Below are 27,266 nucleotides of genomic sequence, written 5' to 3' on the forward strand. Positions count from 1 at the left end.
ACTCATCCACACAGCTCTGCAAGTGACCCTCCTGAGGGCCAAAGCAAACTCTGCAACAGAGGCAAAGCAGCGTAACATTGGCGTCTGTCCCCAGCTCGCCTTTCCCCTTCTGTTGTGTATGAGAACAAAGATCTTAGTAGGTATGTCTGTATTATCTGACACATTTCCTTCGCTTCAGCACCTAAGGCTGTTGGGTCACATGAAAGGGTTTCATGCGGAGGATCAGCTTACAGCATGGGGAAATCCTTCCCTTTAGCACCTATCAGTACATTTGTGCATCACGTGACGTGATCCAACGGCTGCATTGTTTCCCTGTGGAGCGTGGAGTTCCCCAAGTGCTTTCGCACTCATTTACACTATATTGTTGGAATCAATCCAGCTTCCTGCGCTTCAGACTTTTGCTAAGCGGTGAATGGGAATCATTGGTTGGTAAGTTTTTCCACACTCTTATTTATTTACGTGTCCGTTGCTGCTTGTTGTCTGTTTTGCTGTTGAGAGCGGGCAGTCACTCCTCTCCCTGTTGCCTGCAGAGCACTGAAGCCAGGAGTTCCTCCCTCAGCCCCACACCCATCCTCAGATATGACTGATATGGGTTTGGCAGCACGCTTCTCCACCGGGAGCTGGGAGAGCCTTATGTAAAGAACACGAAGTGCATTCACCGAGTTTGCCTCCAAAAATCATAAATGATTCTCCTACTGTCTGTGCTTGCTTACTAAGAGAAAAAAATGCCCCAAGATCAACTTACTACTGTTCAACATTGCACCAAGAAAAATGTGCCTCAGCAAGTTGCAAGGATTTTCTGGAATTACACATTTTATAAAAAGCTACATATATTTCTTTTTTCGTATGTTGTACAGAATACTGATAGTTTAGAGAAGGCAGTAATTTATATTTCCTTGTTTCAGCTGATTTTTTTCCCAGATGAGGTTTTCTCGCAATTAACTGCAATTCACTATTCACTAGTAAAATGCTTATGCCTTTCTTATATTTATTATCTGTTAAATGTTAAATGCTAAATTTGAAATGCTGCACATGGGAAAATATATAAATACCGCATGATACAAAGTTCTGTTTAATCAGAAGCGTGCAAAATGTATTTGATATTTTATCAAATGTGTAAAATGTGGTATTTAGCACATGAAATGACTGAATGCAGATTTCAGGTGTACTCAGTGACTAAACTTTTACAAGTTTGGTGGGGACTGAGGACAATCAAAGCTTCGAAGATTAGAGATGAATCAACTCAGGTGTCAAGGCAGTTGAGTTAAACACATAAATAGTATGTTTATGTGGGAAGAGTGATTATAATTGTGGCATTTAACTAGGACAGTGATACAGGATGACAGTAACAATCAGAGTCCTTATAACAAGTTATTTTAGAGATCAAACAGACTTTTTGCAATGTGGTAGACTTCATACTAAACAACATTTGTATTAGAGTTCACACTCTATATAATAGTCATCAAGGCATAAGTAAAATGGATTAGGGACTGGCTAACACATTTCCACAGGTATTGGTATTAAGACTAATACTAGTATTTTTGTTTGATATGAAATTAAAGATAAACTTAATTTTTTTTAATTACATGAGAGCATAACAGTTATACAGAGCACAGACACACATAGCTACATTTTGTGCCAGGAAAGCTGAGAAGCTGAGATGTACTTTAATTTCCAAAGCTCCCACCATTCCTATGGGGATACAGCAAAACCATGCAGCAGCTCCCTTCTGGCCTACACAGATGAGTTTCTTCTTGGGAAAACCAGGACATGAATTGGAGGGAATCACAAGTGGCCAGGGCTCTTTTTGATACAGAATTCAGCTATTACCAGATGCAGGGGAATCCTCTATAGTTACCAGAGTATTTGAGACACAACTGAGATAAGTTTAGTCCATTTAAATATGTATACTGAAAAAACAAATTTTACACTGAGGAAAAAGAAGGAATACACCTTTGATAGATGAGGTCCCTTGAAGGGGGTCAAGGGTCCCAGTAGACAAGAACATCAGTTCTCTTGCAAAGAACAGAGCAAAAATGAGTATTAGACAACTTAGGCCTTGGACAATAGGAAGGTCTCTGTGTAGAAGGGAACATTTCCTCTGTATACAGCATTAACATGAGTATTACATACAGCTCTTGTATTCACCTTTATTAAATTATACTAAACAATTTCAAAACGTGTACAAAAGAAGCATAAAAGTAATATGAGATACTGAAACTTACAGGGATTTATGAAAAGGAACAAGGAAAATGCAGGTCTAGCAAATTATTCATATCACATTACTGTTACTATAGCATAGGATATTGTGGTTTTCATTTCTACATTATTATTTTAATGAAAGTAGCTTGGCTGATAATATTGCAAAGGAAAAAGACCAAGCCAAACAAGCTGGAGAGTCTAACAATGTTGAGAGAGCGCCTTCATGAGTCAGCATATTGCTTAAAATAACTTTACATTAAGTGCAATAACATAATAAGGAAAATGTAAATATACATGAATATATGAATGTTCTAACACAAGTAATAATAGCACTGCACTTTAAATTTTGCTTTCCTAAGCCACCAATATAGGCAGTTTAACATTTTCCACAGTAAATACTCAATTTGCTTAAATCTTCATTTTATACTCAAGAGTAAAGATAAATCTAAATTATTCAAGACAACACATCAAATAAAAAGCTACTTCCATAGAACATATAAATGTTACAGGTTATGTCCAGTCAGAACTATTACCTAAGTGTAAGAACAGAGAAAGTACTGTAAATTCCTCAAATGCCAAACACGTAATAAAAAGAAGGCAAAGAAAAATGTCTACTGTTCACTACTATTTTAACTGGAATTTTTAATAGGTCATCATTTATGTTAAGAATCATCTTACCGAACATTAGGCACTTAGATGTTGATGGCTAGTACTACTTAGTTAAGCTCCTCCACATAGTAAGTTCCTCTATAATCAATCATCTATAATGCATTCCTATTTCTAGAGGGTGAGTTGTTCCATTTTAAAAGCTGCCCAGTACCGTCTTTACCTACTCATTCCGCTTTGATAACATATACTAAACGAGTTGAAGTCAGATTACCTGAAGCCCCATTCCGAGCGTACTTGTTCCTAAGCCTTTTATAGCTGGACAGCCTATGTCCTCCTTGTCCCTCATGCTAGGACATCGTGGCAGATACAGGGCAAATAGGCTGTAACATCCTCTATAAGATTTTCCCGCACAGCAAAACACAGGCCATTAGAGCTTTCAGAGTTCCTCAGTACGTTGAAATAATAAGGGATGTGGATAAAAGATCTGGAATTTTGGTATCTCAAGAATGCAAATATACACCGATACTAATTTCTCTGTAGGAAAACCAATGTAGATCTCAATCTTCAAAGATCTAATCAAATCAAAAGGAACTCCTCAAATATTTGGTTGACTTCAAATGACTTTTTAGATAAAATGGGCACATATTATGGAAACACATGGAAATGTTAATAACTTTCATCCTGAACAGCCTCTGGCTACAGTAAAAAATAAAAGCAGTTATTCCAACACATTACAGATTGAACACAGCTTAGTTGAGGCCACAGAATGAAAGGGAGAAAAACTTTAAAAAGAAAAAAATCACTGAGCGTGGGCCCACATATTGGGCTACTTTACTATTTGTAGTATTTCTAGAAAAAAAAAAAAACTCCTTTGTCTGGAACAGATTACCCACTTTGTAGCTTTGTTAGGTTTGTTTTATGTGCTACTTTGTAACCCCACTACTCCAAGACGCTTTCTTAGTTCTGCTGCCTTCTTCTCCAACTGCTGAATGTTCCAGTGCCATTGCCTTTTATTTGAATGGAGTTTGTTCAGTTGGCAATGCAAACGTTTTAGAATAGCATCGTATCTTTTATTCTGTACCTAATAAAATAGAATAAAATTCACTTCGAAATTTCTTTCAAGTAAAACTGTTTACAGAGGTGGGTTCAGCTCACCTAACTCTGTCTAAGTGTAGATTCTGATATTTGACCAAGTCATTCCACATTCACTTTAGAGTTACTGAAGAGACACAGACACGTAGAAAACAACTTGTCTGACTGATTTCAGGTATCTGCTTTAGGACAAAATTAATTGTGTCTCTCTTTCCCACTAAGGGAAAGAAAAGCTCTGTCCTGCTAAGAGCTTAAGTGAGGAGTTCAATGTGAATATCTGCTTTGTAGATGTCTAAACTTTAACAGAGTAAATCCCAGCCAAAGAGTCAGCATCTCACAGCTGGGGCAACCCTTTGTACGTGGAAGATTTCAGGCTCCAGAGTGAGACGTGAGAAAGGAAGAAATTTTAATTCTTTGACAAGCGTGTTTAAGTATAAATTAGCATACAAATGAGATAACCCAGATGGCTGTAATAGCACTGCACTTAAAAAGGTATGTTTCTCTTAGAAAGGCAATACTGTGGCAATGCAGTACTGTATCAATTTTTCCCCCATTGCCGCCTTATATGAAGAATGGTTGCTGCAGACAACCTTCTGAAGATTTGCATTATGAAGTATAAAAGCATGAAATGTTCACTATAATAAAAATTGAAATAATGGGTATTCACTTAACGAATATTTGGGCTTACTTACGCTAGTTTGAATGGCATATGAGTGGTAGTGTATAATTATTCTTGTGTCTGCTTATTGAAAGGTTATTACACTGTATTTAACACTCACATGACAATGTACAGCTGCATCAGAACTACAGCATTGCCAGTGACTTCCTGCGAGTCTTGCTGCCCAAATTTCATGTATAACTAACTCTTACCCTCACTAATGCTTTACAAATTACACTGCCTAATTTTAGTGGTGATGGGTTGTCTTTCTTCATGTTGCCTGGCTCTCCACTACAATCCTTCAAAACTTTTTTGGGGATACTGTCAGATTCACTCATCTGAATGAGTGCATGCAGGATCTGAACATCACTAGGACTGTACAAACGACCCTGAAACATCTATGATCAATATTATCTGCTTTTTTTAGAAATGTGTCTGTGGCATCATTATTGGGAACTGCCTGGCATATCTGATGACGCAGGGAGCACTCATCTGCTTACTGGAGAGAGGGGAGGCAGAATATTGCTGTTTTTACTGGGCCTTGTGTACATATAAATTAACCAATAGAAAAAAATGTTTGGCCACTCATGGAATCTCCATCACTGGGGTACTTCAAGGACAGGATAAATAAGCATCTGCAAAGAATAATACAGCTGCAATCTCATGTGGGGGAAAGAGCCCGAACCCCTGCCATGGTCAGGGACATATTTCACTACATCAGGTTGCTCAAAGCCTCATCCAACCTGACCGTTAACACTTCCAATCATGACAACTTCTCTGGGCAAACTGCTGAAGTGTCTCACCAGCCTCATTGTAAAAAAAAAAAATCTTCATTATGTCCAATCTAGATCTACCTTCTATCAACCATTTAAAACCGTCACTACGGGCCCTGGTAAAAAGCCTTTCTCCATCTTTCTTACAAGCACCCTTATATTGTATATTCAAAGGCTGTAATAAGGTCTGCCTGGCACTTTCTATTCTCCAGGCTGAACAACCCCAACTCTTTCAGCCCTTCTTCATAGGGGAGTTACTCCAGCCCCCTGACCATCTCTGTGGCCCTCCTCTGGACCTGCTCCAACAGATCCACGTCTTTCTTGTGCTGAGGGCTCCAGAGCTGGACGCAGTACTCCAGGTGGGGTCTCACCAGAGTGGAGCAGAAGGGCAGAATCACCTCCCTCAACTTGCTGGCCACACTTCTTTTGATGCAGCCCAGGATACAGTTGGCCTTCTGGGCTGCAAGCGCACATTGCCAACTCATGTCAAGCTTTTCATAGAATCATAGAATTATAGGGTTGGAAGGGACCTCTGGAGATCATCTAGTCCAACCCCCCTGCCAGAGCAGGGTCACCTAGAGCAGGTTGCACAGGAACACGTTCAGGCGGGTTTTGAATGTCTCCAGAGACGGAGACTCCACCACCTCTCTGGGAAGCCTTCTCCAGTGCTCTGCCACCCTCAAAGTCAAGAAGTTCCTCCTCATGTTTAGGTGGAACTTCCTGTGCTCAAGCTTGTGCCCATTACCTCTTGTCCCATCACTGGGCACCACTGAAAAGAGCCTGTCCCCATCCTCCTGACACCCACCCTTTAAGTATTTACAAACGTTGATAAGATCCCCCCTCAGCTGTCTTTTTTCCAGATTGAAGAGACCCAAATCCCTCAGTCTTTCTTCATAAGAGAGGTGTTCCAGCCCCCTAATCATCTTTGTAGCCCTTGGCTGTTCCCTCTCCAGCAGTTCCCTGTCCCTCTTGAACCGGGGAGCCCAGAACTGGACACAGTACTCCAGGTGCGGCCTCACCAAGGCAGAGTAGAGGGGGAGGATGACCTCCCTCCACCTGCTGGCCACACCCTTCTTGATGCAGCCCAGGATGCCATTGGCCTTCTTGGCCACAAGGGCACATTGCTGGCTCATGGTCATCCTGTTGTCCACCAGGACTCCCAGGTCTCTTTCAGCTGAAAGGGCTCTCCAGCAGGTCAGCCCCCAACTTGTACTGGTGCATGGGGTTATTCCTCCCCAGGTGCAGCACCCTACACTTGCCCTTGTTGAATTTCATAAGGTTCCTCTCTGCCCAACTCTACAACCTGTCCAGGTCTCTCTGTATGGCGGCCCAGCCTTCCAGTGTGTCAGCCACTGCCCCCAGCTTTGTGTCATCAGCGAACTTGCTGAGGGTGCACTCTATCCCCTCGTCCAGGTCATTGATGAATATATTGAAGAAGACTGGACCCAGTACTGACCCCTGGGGAACACCACTCGTCACTGACCTCCAACTAGACTCTGTGCCCCTAATCACGACCCTCTGAGCTCTGTCTTTCAACCAGTCATCTATCCACCTTACTGTCCATTCATCAAGCCCACCCTTCCTAAGCTTTCCTATGAGGATGCTGTGGGAGACCGTGTCGAATGCCTTGCTTAAGTCAAGGTAGACCACATCTACCGCCCTCCCCTCATCTATCCATCTAGTCATGCCATCGTAGAAGGCTATCAGATTAGTCAGACATGATTTCCCCTTGGTGAATCCATGTTGAGTACTTCTGATAGCTTTCTTTTCCTCCACATGCCTTAAGATGACACCCAGAACGAGGTGTCCCATCATCTTTCCAGGGATGGAGGTGAGGCTGACCAGCCTGTAGTTCCCCGGCTCCTCCTTCTTGCCTTTTTTGAAGACTGGAGTGACACTGGCTTTCCTCCAGTCCTCAGGCACCTTGCCTGTTCTCCAGGACCTTTCAAAGATGATGGAGAGCGGCCCAGCAATGACTTCCGCCAGCTCCCTCAGCACTCTCAGGTGCATCCCATCAGGGCCCATGGACGTGTGAATATCTAATGGACCTAACTGATCTGTCACTCAATCTTCCTCAATCCAAGGGAACTCTTCCTCTTTCTACGTTACTTTCCCCAAAGCCTGGGACTCCTGAGGGCTGGGCCAAGCAGGAATGACCAAAGCAAAGAAGGCATTCATTAACTCTGCCTTCTCCGCATCCTCCGTCACCATGGCTCCTGTCTTATTCAACAGTAGGCCCACAACTTCTCTGGTCTTCCTTTTGCCTCCAATATACTTAAAGAAGCCCTTCCTGTTGAGCTTGACATCCCTTGCAGGTTTAATACCAAGGCGGCCTTGGCTTTCCCTGTTCCATCCCTGCACACTCTGGGCAGCATTTTTGTAATCCTCCCAAGGGGTCAGTCCATTCTTCCACTTACTGTAAACTTCCTTCTCCCACTTGAGCTTTTTCCTTCATCTACTAATATCTCCAAGTCCTTCTCTACAGGGCTGCTCTGAATCAATTCATCACCCAGTCTGTATTGATATTGGGGACTGCCCCAATCCAGATGCAGGACCTTGCACTTGGCCTTATTGAACTTCACGAGGTTATAAGGAGGACAGTCACTTTTGGTCCATGTAGTGCCAGAAGCTGAGAATCCATGCTATGCTAAATCCATGCTAAATTTATCCATGCTAAATGTCCTATGACAAGTGCTGAAGTCTTGAGGTACAGTTAGTCTGCAGATTAAAACACCTAGCTTTAGAGGTGAATATGTGACCTACATGTCTACATTCCTGTTTTGATCAATAGAAATCTAGCCAATGCATGCTATAGAGTCCAGAAAGACCAGATAATGCAGCTCATCCTACTGTAAACACCTACATATGGCCAACTGAATTGATCTCTGTGATACATCAACTGCACCGACTACACCTCCAGTGATTATAATGGAAACCTGTCTGACTCCTGTGTAGTCATCTGCATTCAAACAGCCACATTTAGGTGTTGGCAGTCTGTAGCTGAATCCCACCAGTGCAGCTCAATGCAACCTCTTCCATGCGTCAAGTTATCTTAATTAATTCCCATGCTTGGCTTGAGTATTCTTTCCTAAGTTGTGCTGAGGACTGCTGGGTATCAATGTCTCTGCCTGTCCATTGTCAGTTTTTATATTAAAAATTGGATTGTTTCCCAGAGAGCTCTTAACAGAAAATAATACCCAGAAAGATGCCATTTTAAAACCTACTTCCTTCCAAGACAAAAAGATCATATAATCCAAACAGAGGAACACGTTAACCTTCACTATTTAATTAAATTGATTTCAATAACATAACAGAACACTATTTTTAGGCCTGTTTTCACTTTGGGTTTAGAGAACTTTCTTAGGAGGATGTTGCCTTGATAATGAAACGTTTTCTCAGATGCTGAATAGCATAGACTTATTATAAAGTGGCTGTGCTTTGCTTTTCACTTTAAAAATTCTCTGCTGTTCCCTATTACATGACAAATGATTCTTTTTTCCTCCTACATTTTACAATAGGCAATAGAGCTAACCTTAGATCAGTTAATCTTTATATTATCAAGCTTTGCTCATTAAATTTTCTGGCATTTATTTGAACTAACAAGATAAATGATGTGAAACTTCCAAACTAAAAATTATCTAGGCATATAAAGTATTTTAGTAAGGAACAAAATGTAAAATATAGTTCAATTATTTAAAAAGAGAAGGTTTTAACTATTTATCAGAATTTTATCTCGGCAGCTAATTAGGAGCTGCTGTGTTATCCCTAATTTAATGTCAGCTTAAATTAGGGAGATTCATGGGAAGTCCTATTTTCTTGGCGCAATTGATTCTCCCATTGATGAGTTACCAGGAACCATGAAACAAGTCATTAATAATCAAGTCAGCAATGAAATTTAAAGCATTTTAAAAGTATTACAGAAATAAAAACACGTGCATTTTGCTTTACTACCATTCAGGACATCATTCCAAAAGTTCACAGCCGAACTCCTTCTTAAAAGACTTAAGAAAAAATGTTCTTAACTTCAATTTTTCTCATGATAGCAATTAAGTTCTTAATTTTAGAAAGACTGTCAGTATCAAGAATTTAAGATAATATGGTTACTGTATGTACTTATAATAATAATAATAATAATAATGCATGGCCAGGAACAGTGTGTAAAGTATTTAAACTTCATTTACACTATCTATATTCTGTCAGGAGAACTGTAATTATATTTTATTCAAATGACTCACCTCAATTTCTTTTCTAAGCCTGGCATGCATTTTTTTCTCTTCTTCCAGCAAATCTTTTTTTTTATTGATGAACTCTTTCAATGTTGTGATTTCCCTTTTTAAAAGTGTAATTTCTTCCTGCAGATGTAAGTCAAGATACAGAAATCCCCTCCTTAAAAAAGTTGCACAGTACATCTATTAAACATTAAAAATGTCCCATTCCATCATGTAGAATGAATATGACTTTTGTAATAATATACAGATAACAATGGATGATGATTTTTTAAAGGTTTTTTTTTTACTGCATACTGAAGTCAAAATTTCTTCAATTAATGTAGCATTATAATTTATCTATATTCCCCATAGTAAGTCCCTCATGAACCATAAACATATTAGACAAAATAAGCATATTAGTTAAACTGTGTCAGAATTATTTCACACAATAGGAAAAGTATCTAAGAGGAAATATAGTACCTGCACTTGTTTTATAACAGATCCTTCTGGATTCTGGAGATCACGCATTAACTCCTCTTTTTTTGTCTTTAATTGCTTAACAACAGCTTTCTTTTTAGCAAGCTCAATCATAACCGGCATTTTACTTTCCATCTCCCAAAAGAGATGTTTATGAGCCTTTATTTTTTCCCGATATTCATTATTTCTTGCAAATGTCATCTCAAACTCTTCTTGTATTGTTTCTGCATCATGCCTCAGCTTTAAATTTTCAGAATATAGAGCTCTGACTTGGGCCTCCAGATTTTCACAGTGATATTTTGTCAATTCTATGGCATCATCTTGCAGATATATTTCCCTTTCTGTTGTCTTCGTTTCTAATAAAATAGAATCCATTTCTTTTTCTAGTTCCTGAAACTTTGCCTGTAAAATATTTCAGTGTTCACTTAAGAACATTTTTTGAGAAGATACTAGGGTTAGATCTAGTTAAACACTGTAATTTATATTTTTTCAACAGTCTTCTTTTTCACTTGTTTAATGTGGCTTGAATGGAAGATAATTAGAGTTCCATTTCCTAAAATCATCACCTTAGAGGCACAATGAAAGAATACTATCTTAAACTTCTTCCCTTAGATTGAGTCTAAAATATGAAATAAAGTAACCTTGAAATTACTTTAAATTCCTCATATTTGCAAGATACATAGGACATGACAGATCAAACCCAGTCCTAATGTTTGTTTAGAGCCAAAATCTGGTATAGTCCAAATCAAGCTAAAAATAACTAATGATACGAAAAATCACTTACAAACCCACACAAACACATAGATGGGTGTTTGAGATGATGGAGCTTAACCTGCCTGTCCTACTGAAGTTTTTAATCCCATCTTCATCACAGTAGTATTTGAGAGTAGGATTAATCACAGCTATTTTAACCCCCTAAGAAATCGGCATCTAGTCCTAAAAAGGCCTCTGCATCTTCTCACTGATGCGAAGTGAACAAATTCAGGAAGTAGTGCTTCAACCCATCATAAGAAGTCTAAAATGGGAGGGCTGAATTGCTCCCTCGGAAATATTTGTCTCTGTTTGTTGACTATGAAGGGAGTCTAGATGACTAATACGGAGTTTAATATCTGAGTTGTAGGTGATGTAAACTAGCTATGACGAATCCCACCCAAAGTAACAGCCAACAGTAGAGCATTAAGTGAGAGAATTAGCATTGTGATTTATGTCACCTATTATCTTTTCCCTAATGGAAGCAATATGAGTGCTATGAAATCTCTTACTCAATGTCTTTAACAGATTAAGACATCATTAACTGTTAAGAAGAAAAAGGTTTGGTGTAACTTTTAATTTTGAAATCGGGATGCAGTTTTAGCAGGTTTTGTATGAGTGCCAGCCACCATTTACTGAGGACAGGAAAGCAAAAGATTTTAATGGCAAAGATCTTAAATTTTGGAAGTAAATTACTGTTTTCCATGTCTTCTGTGACATGAACACATGGGAATAGATGCAAAGATGAAAAAGCAGTTCTGCATTTTAACTTCAAGTTCCTAATTTTTCAACTTCACTGTTCTGCTAACAGTAATGTTTGTATGGAATTTCCTAGAGTTTGGGCTTTGTTGAAAGAAAAAGGAAAAGGCGTGGATGAGGAAGAAAATAAATGAGCTACCTTAATTACCTAGAGCTGAAAAGTTGTGTGGGGTTTTTTGAAAACAGATGCTTGTTTAAATTCTTTGATCACAAATTAATTGTTGCAGCATCATCATACTATATTATGAGATGGTATATAACTAGGAGAACGCTTCATGCAAGGTGTGGCCAGTCAATTGACACTCCTAAGCATTAAAAGTTATCTTTGTACAAAATTTCAAACATCATTTTAGTTGTAGGGCTATTCACAGACATTATAATTGGAACTCTACTATTTCCGTTTGCATTCTCCCATGCTCAAAAATGCCTGAATACTATTGTGTCTTTCCTCAGACTCAAATGTAAGTCTCCCAATAGAAATTTGATCTCAAAGATTAAATAATAACTGAAAGCTTCATAAATTCTATGAGATTAGAACAGAAATGGTTATACAGTCTTCACAAAAACTACATGTATCTAATGTTCTACAAAATATTACTAAATAAAACCAGTATTTAATGACTATTTAGGATACCCACATCAAACGCACAGAAAAAAAAAAGTATTTTGTATCAAAAAGGTGCCAAGAAAAAATGCTAAGTCTGGTGAAAATCTGCCAAAAATGATGCTTTTAAAATTTTTTTCCCCATTAATTTCTCAGGAAATCACCATGAAAAAGTCAAAGAGCTCTAACTTTTTATTGAGTTTTTGGGTGTTTGCTGTCTCAGTGTATTTTGGGCTTTGGTTTGGCTTAATTTTTCCAAATAAAAAAATAAAAGCTTCTGCTAAAACCTTAGTCTCAGTTATTTGTAAGGCTAGTTATTATAAGGCTAAGTTGCAGCCTTACAAATATCAATACACATACAGCTTTGGTGAAGCCTAAATGCAATATTCAGGAACAGAACTGCTGTTCTGAACACTTAAATGCAAGCACACAGAAAAAATTAGGTACCATCAGCTTCTCTTGCTCATAGGAATACTTCCCCATCTAATGAAAAAAATTAAATTATCTACTCTAAATAAGGTTTATTACCTGCAATTGGAAAAGAATTATTTTGCTTTTTTCTATCTCTGACGCTTGTGAATGCTGCTGCTCTGCAACTTGTTTTACAACTTCAAATAGTGATGGAGAATTTTGCTTGGCCATTTTAGACAAAAGTGCAGAACTATAAGGACACAAAAAAAAAGTGAATTGTTTTATCTTCATTCTATTTAATTCCTCACTATTAATGAAGGAGAATAATATTAATGCCTTTCCTGTGGGATCCCAGATCAAAAGATTCTTTAATTTTGTTCATTTTTTATAAACAAAAACAAGTTACTAATGAGTGGATGCCGAAAGCCAATGATTGAGAATTATAACTCTTTCTTGCAGAATTTTATAAAATCAACTATTGCAGTGTTCTGGCTTCTCTGCAGGACAGATCCTCAGTTTATGAATACAGACACAGATGTATTAAGAGCATCTTAAATGCATGAGAGCATGCTCTTATATTTAGCCTGAATATTTACATTATTGCAGTTACCATACTGGAAGTGTCTGCTACATTAACTATTAAACTATCCTTAATATAAGATAAACTAGAACGCGAGAAAGCTGTCAGACTAAGTCTGTAAAGATCCCCCCCCGCCCCCCCCCCAAGATTAGAAAATATTTAATACTATTTTTGTATCATTTTGGATAGAATAAGCTAATCAAGAAAATCTGTATTGTTATATAAAGTGACATCAAACTCCCAGGAAAATGCAACAAGTCTGGCACATATAAAGCCCATCTTCAGGCCCAACACATTAAATGGCACTCAGATGACCCAAGGCGGCCAGTGGCATCCTGGGGTGCATTCAGAAAAGTGTGGCCAGCAGGTCAAGGGAGGTCATCCTCCCCCTCTACTCTGTCCTGGTGAGACCACAGCTGGAGTACTGTGTCCAGTTCTGGGCTCCCCGGTTCAAGAAAGAAAAGGAACTACTGTAGAGAATCCAGCAGAGGGCTACAAAGATAATCAGGGGACTGGAACACCTCTCTTAGGAGGAAAGGCTGAGAGACCTGGCTCTGTTTAGCATGGAGAAGAAAAGACTGAGAGGGGAGCTCATCAATGCTTATCAATATCTAAAGGGCAGGTGTCAAGAGAATGGGGCCAGACTCATTTCAGCGGTGCCTGGTGACATGAAAAGGGGCAATGGGCACAAACTGGAACACAGGAAATTCCATCTCAACATGAGGAAAAACTTCTTTACTTTGAGGGTGCCAGAGCACTGGAACAGGCTGCCCAGAGAGGTGGTGGAGTCTCCTTCTCTGGAGATATTCAAAACCTGCCTGGACGTGTTCCTGTCCAACTTGCTCCAGGTGAATCTGCTTTGTCAGGGAGTTGGACTAGATTATCTCCACAGGTGCCTTCCAACCCCTACCGTTCTGTGACCCACGAACTGTGCCTGAAGGTTTGTAGTCTTGACTAGGAAACCGCATCAATCATTTCATATTTAAGGCTGTTGCAACCGTTGTCCCGGCACCCCTCACTTCTCCCTAACGCCCTCAAGCGCTCCACACATCCAGGCAGGCCTGCCCCTGCCGCATGCAGTCCCAAACCCTCCAAAGGCACTGAAGGGCGAATCGAGCGATGCCAGGCACCCTGGCAAGACGAGGCCGCCCCCTCCGGCTACCTACCCGGCCGCCACCGGGGCGGGGAAAACGAGCAGCGCCCACCGCCCCCTCAGCGGCGGCGGCTGCAACAACCGCCGCGACTCCGCCCCTTCCCGCCCAAACTGCCGCGCGCGCGGCGCCCGCCAAGGCCCGGGGAGCGTCGCACAAGGGCCGTCCCCACCGCGCGGCGTCTGGGGACTTAGGGAGCGTCGGAGAACTTCAGCGAGGGAAGTCGAGCGGCGGGGAGCGGCGTGAGGGGAGCACGGCCCTCAGCGGCGGCCGAGGGGCACGGAGAGCCGGGAGAGGGGGCTGTCCCCGGCAGGAGACGGAGGAAGAACTGAGGGAACAGCTTATCCCCTCAGAAGTGGGTGCGTGCTTAGCGGTGGGGCCCGTAGCAGTAGCGCGGCCTGGCCTGCCCTGTGACCGAGGAGTTTTACTTCGCTTTTTTTTTTTTCCCCTTTTAAATTTCCCGACTTGCGTAATTCATTGTATTAAACTACATTTTCAGTCATAGTTTGTTAGTGTTTGATATACGCTGCAGAGAACATAAGTTTTGCTGGGCACCTTTGGGTTACAAGGAAGAAGAAAGGTGGCCCAGTTTCTCCTGTTTTATAGCCATGGACTTGTCTGGTGCCCACTCATATTCCTCTGAACTCCAGGTTAAGGAATTTTAACCCTAAATCCCACAATTTTTGTAATATAATTGCTCATCTCTGCATACAATCTGTTTATTTCATCCTTTTTTGAAATGGCAGAAGTTGAGTATAATGCTTCAGCCAGAGCCATAATGTCAAACTGTCATTTTTCAATATCATTTTGTATCCTGGATATTTTTCTGACCTTTTCTTTATCCTTTCTCAGCATTCTGCACCAAAAATAACCCCAGTAATTATTTTTGCTTCTTTAGAAAGAAAATGGTTGTTTTGGTCTCCTTCCATCAAGTCCCGCTGTTAATTTTTAATGACCTAGTTCAGACACATTTGACAGTGGGGTGGAAAGCCTCAGAGCTTTCAGAGGAATCAAAACCGATTCCTGCAGGCTTCATGGAAATAGGTGTCTGGGTGGGTCTGGACAAGATCCCCACTTCGGTTCTCCTTGGGAGGGAGAGCCAGGAGGATTCAGCGCTCATCCCTCTGCCAGCATCTGCTGGAAGGAAAAGCAGGAGGAGAAGCGGCGGGGGACTCACCAGGAGTGTTCTGGATCTGGCAGAAATGCAGGTTTCCTGGAGCTGAAGGGAAGGGAGTAACAGGGGACACAAGACAGCAATTCACAGGAGATCTGATTTTATCAATTCCTCTGTTCATGAAAAAATTACTTTTTTTTTCCTTGTCCTTTAGTCATTTACTTACCTGTCATGACTGATTTTAGCACAGTTGAGAAAACATATTTATTATCATATGACTCTTGGACAAAGCCTGACACAAATCCCTAATTCCTCCACTTGCCTTTTCACCTTCACGTTGTCCTGTCAAAACATTCAGGCTGTTTTACAGAGCTCTGCGAAATTTCTGACTGCTGCGAGGAGAAATGGGTATCCTCATTTCAGGCCTGTGGCCCTGAAGACTGGCCTCTCATAACCTCTCTATCTGGATCCTTCTGAATATGCTTTTTCTTGACTGACTGCCAGATTCTTCACGGGAACATGCAGTTACAGCTCAGAAAAGGAAACGCTTTCAGTCTGCAGAAGTTTTCCTTAAACTTCGTTGTGTTCTTGTTCTGTTTTGCTACGCTGTACATTTCTGAATCTGTTTGAGATTATGCAAAGCCGATGCATTAGCACGTGTGATTACAGCAGTGAGCTACATGGCAGGGTTAATACTGCTTCCGTGTTTAATGCTGCCCAGGCACTTAATCATGTTGGTGCCTTTCAGTACAGTTTGTTATTTCCTGTGGATACTGACAGCAACAAAGCAGGGTCTCATCATAAAGAAGAAATACAGGTTCCCACTCCAATCTTACCTAGAATAGGAATTTCCATCTTGTACAAATCTGCTGCAAGACTGACAGTGAGAAGTGAGGTATATAAAGCTGGTAGTGTGCATTTATATCAGATGATACCTTTCAAGAGTTTAAAAGGATTGCCTACCTGTGTAAGTAAATTCCTGTGTTTTAAACTGAGTTTCTTTATGAGAACTGCATGTGTTTCAGTATTTTCATTGTGAGTGCTGATTTATGTTTCTTCAACCTTGCCTAAATATCCCTAAGTTAAGAGAGGCAGAAGGTTTTATTTTAATCCAATTTAAGAGGTTTTTATGTATTTCTTTTTTTTCCCCATTTTTTTGTCTTTGCTGTTGTTAAAATTTTATTGCAAATATGCTCTTATCCCAGTTTATTTGGGCTGCTTTAATGACCTGTTTGCGTTCTCTGGGAATCTTACTATGGCAGACGTTAAATATTTCTTGCCTTTTTAATTTTCCCCAAACAATATCAGTTCTCTGTGCTTCTGTAAGAAGATAAGGTGACCAGTAGGATTCAAAGGCGCAGGAAATTGCCGGCAGCCTTGTCTTGACCAGCAGTGAGCTCTTAGAATTAGATTTCTGAGGTTTTCAAAAGTTGCTGTTTGGATCTTTTTCCTCCCTGAGCTCTCTCTTCTCTGCAGGCTGGTTTTATTTCCTTCATTGTTTCTTCTCTGTCTTCACATTGCCTTTCTCCTTTTCACTCTTGTTGCCCTCCCCACCTCTCCTCTTGTTATCTGTCATTTTCTTTGATTTTCTTGATGTCTGTGCAAGAGAATCTTTTTACCCTCCAAATGTTTGTACTGACAGAGTTTCAGAGAGTGAGCGAAACAGCTCATGGGTGGCCTTGGTTTCAAGTTTGTGCAAGTATTTGCCTTGCATTGTGTACTGAAATGAGCAACTCCTTAATAAATGCACTTAATCTTTCCTGATGTGGTTGCACGCAGGGAGACTTTCCATGGAACACTGGGACTCTAGAGCATGTTACTTAAAACCTGAATAACCACGAATGCATTTCTCATAAGCTAAAACATTGCTGCATTTGGCAAGCCCGTGTTTTGAGAAGGTTTTTGTTGGGGGACTTAGAAAGGTGTCAAAAATATTTATTACGACTATCAGCAAATTTACTTGTGACACCACTGACCTCAGTGGGACTCTGTGATGCAAAACTGGAAGGATACGAGGGTGAATCAGCCCCATCGTTTCTTTGTGTACATCCCAATAATTGACCCTGTGGACTTTTTGCAACACACAACTTAATAACAGTGTAGGCAATTACCTCTCCCTCCGCAAACACTTTCCTTCCACCCTTTCTTTGGTGATATTTTTCCGGGGAAGTATGAGGACAACAGTGAACTCTGCTTACCTTCCACTACTGACATATCTGAAGTGGAGCAATAATCTGTTTTTCCACTACACCCCTCTGTTGTGCTGTCTTTGCTGGGGCTATTGGCTATACCTGGATTGGGATTGTGTCATACTCTTACAGGCCTCCCACAGAGAGTGTCAGGGTAGGGAAGGATATATCCTGAATTCCCAAGTCATGGTCTTTGACATGGGTCTGTTTCGACACTGTTTTATTAGCAAGCTGTTTTCTCTAGAATCTGTTATCAGCTGTGTGTAAATAATACTTTGAGCAAAATCAAGAGTCATAAATTCTTTGGCAGATGCTTTTATCTGCCGTCACACTTTGATACTTTTAGTTCACATGTTTTGATAGTCAATAATTAATCTTTGTAAGCATCCAACTTGCAGAAAGGAAAACATCATTTTCAGTCAGGATTATTTTTCTTCCAGTCTGGGGGAAAGAACAATGAAGAAAACACAGAATGTTTTCTGTAAAACCTACTCTGAATAAATGATCCATTAAAACCAGAAAGGTCTTTGACCTCTCATTTGAGTGTAGAAACTCTGGGAATCCATTTTCTACCATAAAATGCCCAGGAGGACACCAAGTCCACCATAGTGGTAGGCCTCAAGTATGCACAGAAGCAGTATTTTTGCAGGATAACAAAGAGCTGTGAAGCCAGAGCATGCCTGTAGTCACAGCAGAATGAAGGCTTGGGGCAGGAAAAAAGTGCCAGGCATCATCAGACACAGTTAGTTCTGGTAGCAGAGCATTGCTTTCAAAGACTCCAAAAATTCTCAAGTCCTTTCTTCCTGCAAAGGAATTAATATTCATGCATGATTTGTTACTGTGCAAAAAAAAAATAAAAATATGGTGGTGCTAAGGAATACTCTTGATGATTATGAGGTCCTACAACTGCATGTATTCCTCCTAGATCAGGCACGGTTCTTAGTCATGAAATCTGAATAGGTTCGCAAAGCAAAGGGATATAGTCTTCTCTTCCAGACCTCTGTGGGCTTATACTGGAAACTGAAAAATTAACAGATACAGAGAAAATAAAACACTTCTGAGAGGTTATGTAAAATACGCTCTCATAATAAGAGAGAGAGGAAGAGACAGATGGACAAGTTTCCACAGGTGGGCAGCTTACCTGGGCTTCAATCAACAAAGTCCAGAAAAGGCCAAAAAAAACCCACCAGCACTGGAAGACAAGCTGTGAACCCCACCAAGAGAAGCTGTGAACTACAGGATGATTTTGGCTTAACGAGCCTTGATTTCAGAGCGGAGAGTGCAGCTACCATAGTGAAAAAAAACTGAGGCAGGAATTTTTGCACAGTATTACATTCTTTTCATTTAGTTCTCTGTACTTCTTGGCCTACTAGGTAAAGTTTCAGTAACCTGTGCCGAGTTCCTGCGCCTGTTGAAAAGAAGAACTATACTGATCATGTGCCCCTCCACACAGAAGTCAGAAATTAGCAAGTCAATGCTTTTGGTAACACACAAGGGAGAAGTGCAAAAGGTCTTGTGGAGGCTTGTGGGAAGGACGTCACTGAGCCCGCAGCCCAGCACCCCTGGAGGCTGCCAGGAGGGGTAGCAGACATGAGCTCCACCTCACCCATAAGTGTGTAAAATGCCTCCAAAAAAAATTGTTGGAGAAACTCACGCAGTCCCAGCAAGCTGAGGGACCTCTGTATTTGGTTGCCCTCATGGGAGGTGGAGGAGGGCCCAACAGCCAGAGGTCAAGAAGATCCATTAGGCTAATGTGGGTTAATTGGTTCATTAAATCTAATGCTATGTACTAACCTTTTATCATCCCTGACCTGGGAAAAACCTGAGGTAGGCGGGGTGGTAGGGAAATACCTAAATACTTAAATAAATACATAGTAATTCCCATTTCTGCTACTTTTCTGTTGCTGCAATTTCTTGTGATGCAGTGAGGAAGTCCTAAAACAGTAATTACTGCTATGCCACCTGCTCTACACAGTATTACAGAGCGCATTGCCTTAATAGTATAATTTTGTGTTTGGACTAACGGTGCTGTCTTCCCTTTTTGTTTTTCATGTTTTGTTACTGACTACTTGGCAGTTGTAGGACTCTCTAAATATCCTGGAATATGGTGGAAGCAGTACTGATAGATCTGTTCAGCCTACCACCCAACTTGCAGAACAACATCCAAGGATTACTACGTAACACGCTGGAAACTATTGAGAAATGCTTTTCCATCCCTGCTCCATTTGTTTATGTCATGTGTCGCCAGAGGCAGGGGAGTGAGAGGAATGGTGAAGAAGAGTCCTTCCTTCCAGCTCTCAGTGATTTTCAGAGTCTGAAGAAAAGACTGGAGGTGGTACGTTCTCTGACTACAGCTGCTGCTTTGTACACCATCAAACAAAGACTGGATGAAAAAGACCTAAGCATCATTAAAGTAATTCTCCCTACCTTAAGAAAAGACTTAATGAAAGTATATGTAGACCACCTCTTTACAGCAGTCTACCAGTTTGAATTTGAGGATTTACAGGTGGCATCTGATGGTGAAAACCTGCAGATAGCTGAACCTTGGAGTGAAGGGCAAGCGCTTCCTACGCAGGATGTGGCGCTCATCCGAAATGAGATTCAGATGTACTTGGAAAGCCTGCCGAGCCTGAAAGGGGAGCTCACCATCCTCAGATCATCCCTGATCCCAGGTAAAGAGAATCCCAGCTAACAGATTTTACAGAGACTGTTCGCAAGCATACTTCTTCAAGGGAATTGCCAAATGGGTAAGATTTGGAAATGTCTTCAGGCAGCAAATAACTCTGTATGATGTTGTAATAGGGCATCATGTCTGTAAAAGGGGGAAGTGTTAGCAAAGATACAGCAAAGTCTGCTCCAGGCCTGGGGCACAATCAGAAGAAAGAGATGGCCGTGTCTAGTGAAAGCATTACTGCAGACAGTAAAATCTCCTCCCCTCTGTGTGGGAATTACACACTTTGAGAGTTACCATCATCTTCTGGAAAGGCAGGACAGGAGTTTCTCCTGGTCTGCAGTCTCAGGCATGCCTGGTTAAGCAGACTGATGTCTCAGGGTCCCGGCCATGGCATGACCCAGTTTACTGCAGCATGTCTCTCAAGCGGTGTGATTATGGGGGTCTCATGATTCAGAGGATTCAGGGGTATGCTACTGCAAAAATTTGGAACTGTCTTTCCCTAAAAATATGTCTGAAACAACCCAGAACCTGAAAGGAACATAAGTAACTTAAAGCCATCTTTGCCTTTGTTGTGCTTCAAGATTTTGACTGTGACTTTGTAAGGGTCACGCTGTATAAAATAGATTTTGAATCTCAACTCTGATTATGTCACTAGGCTTGTCAGCTGTTGAGACAGCAAAAATACCAGTTGTGGGATTACCTTTCTGTGTTCAACTTTGCCACATGACCCCCTCCCCTCCATCGCCCCCAAAAGTAGTGATTGCATTTGGTGCGTGAGGCCACAATAAATGATCTGCACAGTGAAAACAGAGGATTTTTCAATAACTGTAGAAATTTTCGGTGCTTTCAGTGTGCTTTAAAAAGATGTTTAAGATTCTGTTTAGTCTTGAGGACTAGCACTTTATTTGCCAAAAAAGCTTGGGAGATGCCGCCTTAGAACAATTGTTTAAAAATCTACTTTCATTTTCCTCAATGAGTTACCTCTTCTCTAGATTTTACACTAAAACTCTGCAAAAAGTCAGGCTAAATCTGCCAGTTCTCCTTTTTGTTCAAACCCCTCTATCTTGGCCTCAGGGGATTATGATTATGAGCAAGAAGGAAACTTAGAATCCTTAAATTTAAATGCCACAGCTAAATGCAAGGTAGAGCAAGACTCAGCTTGATTGGCTGATTCCAGGCCTCTTCAGTATAAAACCATGTAATATCTGGACCAATCTTCTGTTGTAAACAATTGTTTGTTGTCTTTTTTGCCTTTCCAGATGATATCTTCCTACATGGGTTCACCACAAGGATGGGTGGGATCTCCTACATACCAACTCTAAGCTCCTGCAATCTCTTCAGCAGTTCCAAGCGGAGGGACCCACAAGTTGTCGTTAAGGAAAATCTCCGCCGGCTAGCTAATGCTGCAGGATTTAACCTAGAGACTTTTCACAGAGTCAAGGTATCTTATCAAACAATGGATTTATGTAAACAGGCCAGATCTTCCTTCATGTATCACTGGCTAAAACTGTAGGCATTATCCTTATCTTTCTCAGCAAGAACTTGTGAGAAGCAAGACAATTAAAACATTTATGCTGGCAGTGTATCTGTGGGAAAAGCCATCCAAACTATCAGCCATTTGGCACTACATGGAGAAGCACTGTTTCTTCCAAGTATATTCTAACATTTAACTTACCACAGAACAGAAGAATCAGATAAATGATCAGAGCAGTTTCTCTTAAAAGAAAGATACACCATCACCTCTATGGTGGCTTTCTACTGATACATCTGCATGGCATTTGAACAAGAGTGTGCCTGATTTCCACAGGTAATCAGTTGGTGCAGAAGAGTGTTTCATGCCAAAGAAAAATCCTTGTATTGGTCGGAAGTGGGGTTTTTTTGCTGCCATAAACCATTCTGGTTTTGTCTTGACAGATTGATCACGCTAATGCTGTGTGTGTTATGGGAAAGACGGAGCCTGACAGCTATGATGGAATAGTTACAAACCAGAAAGGTGTTACGATAGCGGCTCCAGGTGCTGATTGCATACCCGTGCTGTTTGCTGATCCTGTCAGAAAAGCCTGCGGTGCTGCTCATTCTGGTAGGAATTTTAAGTCACGGAGATCAAAATAACTAGGAGACCACTGGAAAGGGAGTTTTTGAGTAAGGATTACAAATTAGCAACCAAAGAACCAATGAGTGAGAATGAATAAATGGAAGATCACATAACAATATAGTTAGGTTTGTCAAGTGTAGCATAGTTAAGTTTGACCTGTTAAGTTTGTATCCTGCCAAAACAAGATTAGTGTTGAGAATAGTTTGTTTCCCAAGCTATAATTTTTTTAAAATTTTATTTTATATCTTTAATAATTATTATTTATGTATGTATACATTTATTTTTCTGATCTGGTAGCCAAAACCAAATAATTTTTTTTGTGCCCTGTCTAACTTCCTGTGTAAAAAATGGCTATAAAGCCAATGCCCGCAACAATCATTTTGGATCAGTCTGACACAAAATAAATGAGAATAAAACTGAAGCGGGGATGGCTAGCACAACCTGGAGTTATGTCTGATTTCAGAAGGTGTCCCAACTGCTAGGCTAAAATACGTATCCTGTGGTGAGATTTTCCTGCCGGGGCTGTTTCATTTTGTAAAGAAGTCTGTATTTATAAGGTCAAGGAGAATGCACAGCTGAGAGTTTCTCCTCAGCTTTGATGCTAGTACATCCCTTGATAAGGTAGGAAGGTTCACCTGCACCTAGAACTTGTGAATACAGTTCAAGAACAAGTGAACACAAAACCTAATTCATACAGTTCTTCATACATTCAATAAATTAGCCAAAATAAATTTGATTTGTGAGTCATCATAAGATGATCAAAAGTTTGACTTTCCTTGAATAAGGTTGGGGTGGGTGTGTGTCCCGCTCTGTGCCTAGCAAGCTGAGGTTAGAGAAAGTGAGAGGAATGAGTATTGTGGCATGTCTGTCTGGGAGGAGAGGGGAATGTTGTGGTTTTTAATGGGGAGAAGGGATGGAGAGAATGTTATCTACTCTTGAAAGTTTTAAGAGTTTAACATTGTAAGTGTTCAAACTAATTATTGTAAAATATTTAAATATTTCTCTGCCGCCTCTTCATTTTTCTAGCCCCTGACACAGCACACCATTCCCCAACCTACACCGCTGCCTTCTCCAAGCATACCTCTCAGCTCTAGCTTGAACTCCTGTCTTCCATCTTGCAAGTTTTGGCCTTCATTCCCACATCACAGTTCTTGCCAGGCTTCCAGTTATCTTGTCCTAAGTCCTTCCCTTCCTGTCCAACCCCACCTCAGTTCATGTTTAACTTGAACACATGTTGCTATGTATACAAATAAAGACAACTAGGTATAAGGTCATCTCAGTCTTTGGATGCAGAAAAGCAGAGGAAAAGTTATTAGCATATCCTGTCCTTCGTTATGACACACTCCCTGTGCAATTCAAAGACTTCCTGGGACTCAAACTGAGATATGAGAACTCAAAGTTGGGCTTTCTTCTATCTATTCCAAACAATGCCGAAGTGCAAAGCTTGGCATTCTTCTATCTATTCCAAACAATGGCTCTAGCTTGAGCCTTTTTTTTTCCTAAAATAACATGGAAACCATTTACACCATGTTATAAAAATACACTTCTGACTGTAACACATTTCTGTTGTCATACTCCCATTTAAATGTTTCAAGCACAGAGAAGCTGTAAGGTATGCTCTGGTTGCCCAAACCAGAACAGTGGGAAAAAGGCAATTCTGGAATCCAAATCTAAACTCTTCTCTCAAGTTTCCATCTCCACAAAATTATATCAGCAGGTAGTTGTTAAAGTGTTGGGTTTTTTTAAAAAATAATTATTTATTATTAGATATAATTATTTATTTTAAGATGTAAATATATCTACTAATTTGTGCCTTTAATAATAGCATACATTTTAGTTACTGTAAAATTAAAGAGACAGTTTATACAACTTGTTTTTTCAACCTCTCATTTCTCACAGGGTGGAAAGGCACATTGTTAGGAGTTTCTATGGCCACAGTAAATGCTATGGTATCTGCATATGGCTGTAATGTGAAAGATATCCTTGTGGTGCTGGGCCCATCTGTAGGACCTTGCTGCTACAAACTTCCTCACGAATCAGCGAAAGAATTTCACAGAATTGATCCGACGTGTGTGAGACAATTTGACTCTGCAAGTCCGTATATTGATATTAGAAGAGCAACACGGTAAGCCTGCTAAGTGAACAAAAGACTAATTCCACATTAGTTATCAATAATTATTTTGATATCGTATTGTCATCACGATTATGGTGATGGTCCTTACCATCTTAAAGCACTCTGTAGTACTTTGCAGATCAACAAATGATATCTTGGATGAATGGTATCAGTTCACTTTTGCTGGATTTCAACTATTATGTTACTGTTACACTTTTAGTTTATGGATTATAGACAAATGTTCAAATTAAATGTGGTTTTACTGGTTGCAGAAAAGCACTTATTTTAATCTAATACTGGAAGGAAAAAAAAAAAGAAAAGCAAATGGAAGTCCCAATCACAGTATTGTCACAGTTTGTTCAATTGGTACTTGAGGTGCTGTCTGAATGACAGTGTCTTAAGGAATGACAGGATTTACAAAAAATATTATTTTATGTTTCTCTTTCTTTCTTTAAGGATTCTTCTTGAGAGTGGTGGGATTCTTCCTGAGAACATCCAAGATGATTCTGTCACGGACCAGAACCAAAATATCACTTTCTGTACTGCATGCCACCCTGATAGATTTTTCTCTCACTTTCGTGATGGCAGTAACTTTGGGACACAGATTGGCTTTATATCAATCAAAGACTGAGATAGTATGTCTCTTAGAGTCGCATAGTATTTAGACAACAAGTCTGGTGCACTGACTGGCATCCTGCTCTCCTTGTAGAAATTCTCCCTCCTTCCTTTCACAGACTTGCAATAGGGAATTCACGGGTCTCGCGGTTCTCCTGCTTCCTCCTTTCCCTGCCATTCTGAGGCTAGAAGAAACGTCTAGAGTGTGGTGCCAATAATTCTTGTATGAGACAGGGTGCGAAGGAAACAAGGGCAACCCGCACCAGTGACAAAGCCCTTCTGCAAGTCCAGGTGCAAGCTCCAATTTTTTTGGAGCCTTCTTGACCAAATATTTCCCAGAAACCTCATTGTCTTAAGGTGGTGAAAGCACAAAAAAACAGTCTTCATTAGCTTCTGGGCGAGACTTCTGAATGAAGTTAAGTATGGCATTACTGGTATAAGGAAGGGAAGCCTGTATTGCACATTAACTGTTTGAGAGCACACAACTTTGTGAGTTTCAGCTGAAGGTACGCCTTATGGAATTATGTGCGTGGGATTGTTTTTCTTATTTGGGTTTGTTTAAAGAAGAGCTCCAAAACACTTACATGACTTTTCCTGTGGAAAATAACTTGAAATTGAGAAGCAAGCAAGCTCCTTTGGGGCAGACATTGAAAATGTACGAACTCTCACCATTCTGTATTTTTTGACTGTAGAAAAAGTAGGACTAAAACTGTTAATATGATATGACATGTATGTTCATGTTGCCTTAGGATTTTTTTCTTTAAACTATTGGTGCTCTGCTAATGTCCATTGAGACGGTCTCAACAGTGCCCAGTTATTAAATAAATATCTAAAAAGAGTGAATTTAGCCTCAGCTAATTTTACTGACCAATAGTTGCCTTATCTATCTGTCTTACTAAGCAAATTCTAAGTGAGCACTGTTTTCTTTTGACGTAAAAAATTTGCCTGAAGACATTACCATAGACGTGATAGTTCCTGACACGTAGACAGCGAGAGCTTCCTAATGGTAAAACTATGCTGAGTAGCTTTCAGAGTTGCCAAGCACAAGCCTTGGGACAACTGTCCGCATGACGTATTTTGTATTTTGAATTCAACGATCTTTTCCAATTCTAGGCCTTTATGTCCACTAGAGGTCAGTGCTCGCTCACGCTCCACTTCCATCCCTGGCTGCACTGTATAGATGGATTTTCAAACCACGCATTTTGCAAAGCACCGCGTGGCATATGCTGCCACTTTTGCCTCTACAGTCATCTGCCAAGTTATTCTAGTATCTGTGCTTGAAGAGTAATCTATTTTTCATTTTCTTGGGCTGTGATTCAGAGCTGACCAAATGAGAAGTTTCCTTGTCCTCTGGGAGAACAGACTTTTTAAAAAAGCTTTCTTTAACCTGTGAATGGTATTTCTCAGAGAAGAGCCTGGTTCTGTTACCCGCTTATTGTGACCATCTACCAAAAAAATGCTTCTTCCAACTCTCACTTCTTCTTTAGAAATATTATTCCTCTTTGTCTGCAGCACTGCAGTCCTTGACAATAAAAATTCTTACATTTTCAGTTACCTTTTAAAAAACCTCACTGTCGTTTTCATCATTCTCGGTTTGTTTTGTAACTTCACTGTGGTGATGTTCGCCGCTGGGTTCAAACTGCAGGTTCAAGGTTCCAACAGGGGCAACACTCACACTCCTCAGTTCAATGCTGCCAAGTGTGTTACTGCACACAAGCTGATGGTTTGTATGGTATGTATATGTATTATATGTATGTGTATTATTGACTTATTCCAAATATAGGATAGTATAATTGCATGGACACTGACAGGCTTATCTTGCTGCACTAGATACCCAACAACCTACCTGCACCTTTTAGTTCTGTCCCTTTGCCCTGCTCTCAAGAGGGGAGATTTAGATTAGATATCGGGAAGGAATTCTTTACCGTGAGGCTGGTGAGACACTGGAACAGGTTGCCCAGAGAAGCTGTGGATGCCCCATCCCTGGAAGTGTTCAAGGCCAGGCTGGATGGGGCTTTGAGCAGCCTGGTCTAGTGGCAGGTGTCTCCCTGCAGGGAGGGGGGGTTGGAATTAGATGATCTTTGAGGTCCCTTCCAACCCAAACCATTCTATGGTATCTAAGTGTAAACCACTTTCTGGGCACTGATTGACGTAGCAGTGGAGTAACTTGTCTTTCCTTCTGCTGTATCTGC

The 27,266-nt window shown here is 40.6% G+C and overlaps 2 protein-coding genes across 5 annotated transcripts; one reads left to right on the top strand and one right to left on the bottom strand.

Annotated features, from left to right (window-relative positions):
* Nucleotides 1–275: 275 nt before the first annotated feature.
* LACC1 (laccase domain containing 1) lies at nt 276–26,634 on the top strand. 4 transcript variants are annotated; one of them, XM_074565057.1, is made up of 6 exons: nt 276–429; nt 19,654–20,249; nt 21,511–21,692; nt 22,166–22,331; nt 24,246–24,471; nt 24,916–26,634. In XM_074565057.1, exons 2-6 carry the CDS (start codon nt 19,682–19,684, stop codon nt 25,088–25,090), a joined length of 1,317 nt encoding a protein of 438 aa, XP_074421158.1. In that variant the 5' UTR covers nt 276–429; nt 19,654–19,681; the 3' UTR covers nt 25,091–26,634. The 4 variants fall into 4 exon arrangements, with proteins under 4 accessions (XP_074421158.1, XP_074421166.1, XP_074421172.1 ...); XM_074565065.1 differs by lacking the exon at nt 276–429 and adding an exon at nt 14,411–14,633; XM_074565071.1 differs by lacking the exon at nt 276–429 and adding an exon at nt 16,157–16,355.
* CCDC122 (coiled-coil domain containing 122) lies at nt 3,728–12,774 on the bottom strand. The gene is made up of 4 exons (XM_074572572.1): nt 12,661–12,774; nt 10,023–10,421; nt 9,570–9,686; nt 3,728–3,892 (listed from the first exon to the last, which is right to left on the bottom strand). Exons 1-4 carry the CDS (start codon nt 12,772–12,774, stop codon nt 3,728–3,730), a joined length of 795 nt encoding a protein of 264 aa, XP_074428673.1.
* Nucleotides 26,635–27,266: the final 632 nt, after the last annotated feature.

This window comes from Larus michahellis, chromosome 1, assembly GCF_964199755.1.
Source record: "Larus michahellis chromosome 1, bLarMic1.1, whole genome shotgun sequence".
NCBI lineage: Eukaryota > Metazoa > Chordata > Aves > Charadriiformes > Laridae > Larus > Larus michahellis.